Genomic DNA, 6000 nt, shown 5'->3' on the forward strand with positions numbered 1-6000 from the left:
TAAAAATTTTCGTTATTGATCCGAGATGGCAGGAAAAGGCACCTCAGGGGTGTCACATAGAAGGAGACTAACATTGAGACAAGCGGAGCACAGAAGTATATGGCGAGACAGAGAAGAGGATTCACTTGCCATATTTTTTTTAAAGTATGAATCCTTGGCTTTTCAACTTTCCGATCCTTCAGGCATCTCTGGACGATTTCTGACTGCTTCAGGGAGCCTGCCGATAGCGCTTTGACACCTTAGGTTATAGTGCACTCTATAAATCCTGTTCATATCATTTTCATTTTTCAAGTGGCCTATTATTTCATATCTACATTGAAACTGGAGAAAACCATAAGAAGGATGGAAGAGGAGCAGAGTCAGGGAGAGAGTCCAGGTCTTAAACAAGGGTTTTGATGGAATTGTGTGTGCAGTAAAGTAAAACAGTGAGAGAAACACCAAGGATAAAGATAACGATAGCTATTTGCTCACGTAACGGATGGTGAAGGTGGTGACTTCGTAACCATAAGGTCACTTTAACTATCTTTAAACAAATGTTTAATTTTGTGTATGATATGCATTATTTTGTTATTTTAGTAGCCAGCAAAAACGGAATTTTAACAAATGTTTCTCAATGTGTATCCATAAACGCAAGCACATCTCAAAAACTGAACCACACAGTGACAAAAAATAAATTGATTAATGCAAAATAATTGTAATAGAGATATACTGGAATGAGCTTCTAATGCATTTTTTATATAATTCACTGAAGAAAACAAAGGTTGCAGGGACATTATAGTTTGGTTCCGTATTTACTCGCACAAAACCATAGAAATTCAGCAGTTATAGTTAAATTTATTTTAAGAAACTATGACTTGTTGCCTTAAGTTACTTAATAGCACAAGTTATAGTTTCTTTATATAGTTTAACTATATCTGCAGAATTTATATGGTTTTGCTTTTGTGCCAGTAAATTCCGAACCTAACTATAATGTCCCAGTTACCTTTGTTTTTTTCAGTGAATTTCTATGGTGTTTTTAGCACGCACATTATTATAACCAGCGCCGCACATAGCCCTTGGCTGTTTGTGGCGGAGTTTGGCTGCAGAGGGCCTGGCCTAAAGCCAGGCCCCGAGACCAACCATGCTGCAGGCACCAAAATCCAAGCGTTTTACTTTTTTTCTGGATCTAGGGATCTTTTTTCTGGATCCAAAAATTTACACAGGGGGCCACGCTGAGTCTCGGGATGGAACAGCTGATCAGATGAAGAAAAAAAAAGTGGGCCATTTTTTTCTCACGCAGGGTCCCTAACGGATCCCAGTTATGTGTCTTATGGAGCCAGGATACTCCTATCCTGACCCCTTATGTGTTTTTGCACTCATTTTCCCACCCTACAGCCAATGTGACAAACAAAATGGCGGTTACAACTTTCCTGTGAGGTTGTGGTCATTCTTTCTTTGGCATGCGGTTCCACGAGTCCACTTTAAGGATCCGCGTCCCAAAATAGCTATATTTTTGCCCTTTAATCTCTCTAAAACTATTGAACACATTTACACCAAATCACAAAAAGTATGCTTTCTGTACCAACATCTAGCTTTCTGTCAAATTTGTTGTCCGTCCGTTCAGCGGTTCGGGTTGTAGTCGTGTACAAAATCCCTATAGGAAAATGCGTGGAGAAAATACATCTTGGCCCCCCGCTTGACAGATCACCCTGAAACGTTCAACACAGCAGCTGTACCAATTAAAGTATATGTTTTGGAAATGTCATGAAGATTAGTAAAGCGCCGCCAAAGTTACAGGTAAAACAAAGAAAACTCTCTTCCTATGGAAGCTACTATAACTACCTACAGGCAACCACCGGTCAGTAATGTGTATTATTTGTAAATGTGTTCATTATTGTAATTACCCTCGCCTATGTATTGTATTGTAATTGCATTTATATAGCACTTATGTGTAGGAATATACAGTTCATAGTATGTGTACCGCCAACCAAAGCAGACGGATGATTTTGTTTAAATGAATGGGCTAGCAATGGGTAGCTATTTGTGAGGCCCAGCTATACCTACCAATCTTTCATAAAGCAAAATAAGGTTTAGTAAAGAATATGGGACGTTGGGATATTGTAGACGAAAGTGGAGTACTGTATGAAACCTGTATTAAACTTTGGCATCTTATATGTACACATCAAGGCCTATTCAAAAAGACATTTCTGAGTATGGGAATTAGTACTCTAGTAGTGCAACTTCCCATACTCACAAAAGCGGTGGGCGGAGATCTCTTCTCTGCTACTTCTATCTATTTATTGGCGGGATCTCACAAGTAGCTAGGTATATGTTTATGTAGTAAATTTAGGCAGATCAAGAAGGGTCGATGGAAAATGTGTTTATTTACTACTAAATGTGTGGGGTTTAGGGATGTTTATGGTGGGGTTTAGGGAAGAAAATGCAAATATTAAAAACACATCCACAAAAAGAGAAAGGCAATTTCTATACACAAATATTGAACTTCAATCTACAACAGTACTACTGCTAACAAAACAGTCTTGAATCTACTTAAGGCAAGCCTTCGAGGAAATCAAGTACCATACATTGGTAAATACTGGTACTGCAATACACGCTCACAAAAATAAAATTAACGTGTATGGGAAAAAAAAAAATTGATAGAAAAATATTTGTCAAATAAACATAAATGTTATACTTTTTTTATTATTTTGTTGTCATTTTGAAAATGTTAACTTTCTTTAGGTACAAATAATAGAAATCAAATAATCCAACAAGGTTTCAAACACATGCAATACCCCTGCAACTGCAAAGGGAAGGGGTTGAAACATCAGAACTCTGCCACAATCAACAAAAGGTGAAAGTCATTACAACAACAATCAATCACACATAGTCTGCCCACATAAGATTCCGCGCACACAAAAAACATTTATTTCACTATGTTGGTGAATAACATTTTTGCTCTACCCCTCATTTTAAGGAACTATTATTTGAGGAGAGATAGATTTACGAACCTATGTATTACTAAGTCGACTGGTTAGTTGTGGTTAACATATCTGTAAATTGAAAGTACTGTTAGAGTAATATATTGTTAGATAGACATACATGTGTGTGATGTCAGCCTATCTGTAAAGAATGGAGGGAAGGGCATGGCATTTGGTGGCGATACAAGAACTGCCTGTGAGAGGCTGTTAAGTTCATACCTGGCCTTACGTTGGGGTTCCCTCGAACAGGCAAGTCATTTAGCAAGGGAGGGTGATTTATGGTGAAGACATGCTCCTTAAGGGTGTTGAGAGCAAAGAAATCTAGGTCCACCGCTAGGAAAAACATTTCCCACCTCTATACTGGGACAGTTCTCCTTTACCCTCTTTCACTTGTTCTGATACCTGATACTTTTGTTTAGGTCCCCCAAGAAGCGTGCCTCCTCCCCCAATGCATTGACACAGTCTGTCAACTCCTGCTACATGGCCGCCTTTTCCATTGGTCTTGGCTATACAGAGGCAGGCAGTGTAGTTCCTTGTAATGAGCAACAACAAAGGTAAATGCAGGGTGTGTCTCCTCTTCATTGCAATTCCTTTTCCTCTTCAGTGGGTCTTTCTGCGTCTTGGAATATGAAGGTGCAGTGTGGCATCCAGTTACTTAGACACTCCAAGGGAAAGAGTGCAGAGCTTAGAGGGTGGGCTTTATTTATGTGTTTGGAGAGTTAATGTATTTTAGGTGGTTTTGATGCAGGTCATGTATATAGTGTTTCCCTTTTCTCTTCAGTCTCTTCCATTCAGAAGTCTCCACTACCAACGCAGAGAACTTCTTCAGCAGAATTATAGTAGGAATCCAACAGTAAATTTGCTATAGGGTTGTGATTTCAATTGTAAGTGACTCCATAAATCCCTACGGGGTAGAGATTTACAGAATTGGTGAATACCATCTGGGTGGAGAGCTCTGCTTAGGCATAAGCGGAAAGCTAAGTGCGAAGAGATCTCTGCACTTAGATTTCTCTTGTGGATCAGCTCCATAGGACTAACTGGCATAGAAGCTCAGAAACTCGTTTCAGAAATACTGATGTATTGGAAAGGCAGAGCAAAATCAATAGTACAGGGCCACCTTCTTCTAAAACCTGTACCGAGCTGTCCAGTTGCTGACGTCTAAGCAGTTCTAAGGTTCTGCCAGGAGGCAGGGAGTATAGGGTGCAAGACAAGAATGTGTGAACCATGTGCTACAATCTGCTGAATGAATCAGAATTGACTCAAACCCCTATGTTTGGAAAACCCCTGCAAACAGTTCCCAAACTCAGTCTTAAGGCAGTGATAGACGGAAAATACCGCAGCTTGGCAGGTAAAAAAAAAAAAAAAAAAAAAAAAGAAGAAGAGGCAGGTAAAGGAAAAGGCGGCAGACGGGCATGCAAAGGAAAAGGCACAAGGTTGCCAGGTAAAGGGAAAACGGGAGAGAGGGTGAAAGAGGGAAAAAGCAACAGAGGGGGCGTGGGAAAGGGTAGTAGAGGGGCTGGTAAAAGTAAAGGGCAGCGTAAGGGCTGGTTGACTGAAAGACTCTGAAAGGAGGGTCTGCTGAGAGTCTGTAAAGACCCTGCAGCTTGCACGGCGGTAAAGGCTGGTTGCTGGTAAAAGTAAAGGGCAGCGTAAGGGCTGGTTGACTGAAAGACTCTGAAAGGAGGGTCTGCTGAGAGTCTGTAAAGACCCTGCAGCTTGCACGGCGGTAAAGGCTGGTTGAAACACCAGGCCCCTGCCAGTATGTATGTGATCTCCTGAATACCAGCCCTACTTATCATGCTGGGAGATGAAGTTATTTAAGGGGACACTGGACTACACATTGGTACCGCCACATTTGGTGTCTAAACCCCCTGTCTGTGCAATCCTGCGCGTGCTCCTCGCCTTTGACCAGTCACCCTGGTTTGCCTGTGACAAGTACCCTATATTCTAGCGACTACCCACTTCTCTTATCTCCTGTGTAGTGTACGTTCTTCATTGAGCCCAGACACCCTCCGGGCCGTCCTCCGTGTCAAGTCCAGCGCCTTTCCTTTCCGTGACCAGCTACCCCACGCTGCCTTTAAGCACCCTCCTTTCCAGTTCTAGCCCCCTCCCTCCGTGCCTGTAACTATTCCACATCCGTGTATGTGGGCAGTCCCTCTTATTGCATTTGACCCCCCCCGCCCCTTCACTGTGGCCATTCATCTCGTGCTTTTGGGCTCACTCGCCTCCATCTACTATATGTGACCTCTTGTCTAAGTGTAGGACTTCTTTCATGTATGACCCCTGGTCCCTGCCCTATTACCACGTATATTTTGTGGGCAGTGACACCGACATCTTGCCTTTGACCCCATCCCATACCTCGGAATCCCAATGCGTGACACGTGATGTGCCTGCCTCACTCCGAGGTACCCTAATAACTTGCCCGTAACCCGGGCGCCACGCCGCCGGTTCTGACCTGTCTTCGCGCCTGCTGCAGCCCGTGCAGCCGCTGCTGCAGCTCCCGTCCGTAGTTCTGTGCAGCCTCGATGCTCTCCTGGGCTTCCTGCAACAGGGCTTCCGCCTCTATGTCCATGCCTCTCATGGGTACGGCGAGGCCAGTTACAGCCCCCGCTCAGCACGCTCTGTCCCCGGCTGCAGCAGCCCCTCTCCCCGGGCGGATGCGGAAGCCTCTACCCGCAGAATGCCGAGGCGGCGCCGCTGCTGTCAGCCCAGCCCGGGGCTGCAGAAACTTTCAGCATTACTTTTGAGCGGGCAGCGGAACTCTCAGGCATGCGGCGTGCCTGGAGCGGCATGACGGACGCTCGTGACGGCATGTCGTACGTGTAGGGTCTCAGATACAGACAGGGAATTGTTATTTTATTTTATTTAATGCGATTGTATATAGCGTGAACTTTACCCAAAGGTGTCAGCGGCGCGTTTTACAAAAGGACCAGTTTACATTACATAAGGACTTCGGAGTCCATGAGTTACATAACAGACACAAACAAAAAAACTCTAAATTCACAAAAGAATGGTAGTAAGTACATACGTCTACTACAGA

General features: G+C 43.4%; 1 protein-coding gene across 1 annotated transcript in view; it reads right to left on the bottom strand.

The window, feature by feature from the left end:
• Positions 1-5719, bottom strand: part of CRLF3 (cytokine receptor like factor 3) — a 281392-nt gene extending 275673 nt beyond the window's left edge. Inside the window, exon 1 of the mRNA XM_086930883.1 lies at positions 5416-5719. Coding sequence (XP_086787009.1) covers positions 5416-5541 — 126 coding nt within the window. The 5' untranslated portion in view covers positions 5542-5719. The remainder of the gene's footprint in view (positions 1-5415) is intronic.
• Positions 5720-6000: the final 281 nt, after the last annotated feature.

This window comes from Lissotriton vulgaris, chromosome 7 (genome assembly GCF_964263255.1).
Source record: "Lissotriton vulgaris chromosome 7, aLisVul1.2, whole genome shotgun sequence".
NCBI classification, from domain to species: domain Eukaryota; kingdom Metazoa; phylum Chordata; class Amphibia; order Caudata; family Salamandridae; genus Lissotriton; species Lissotriton vulgaris.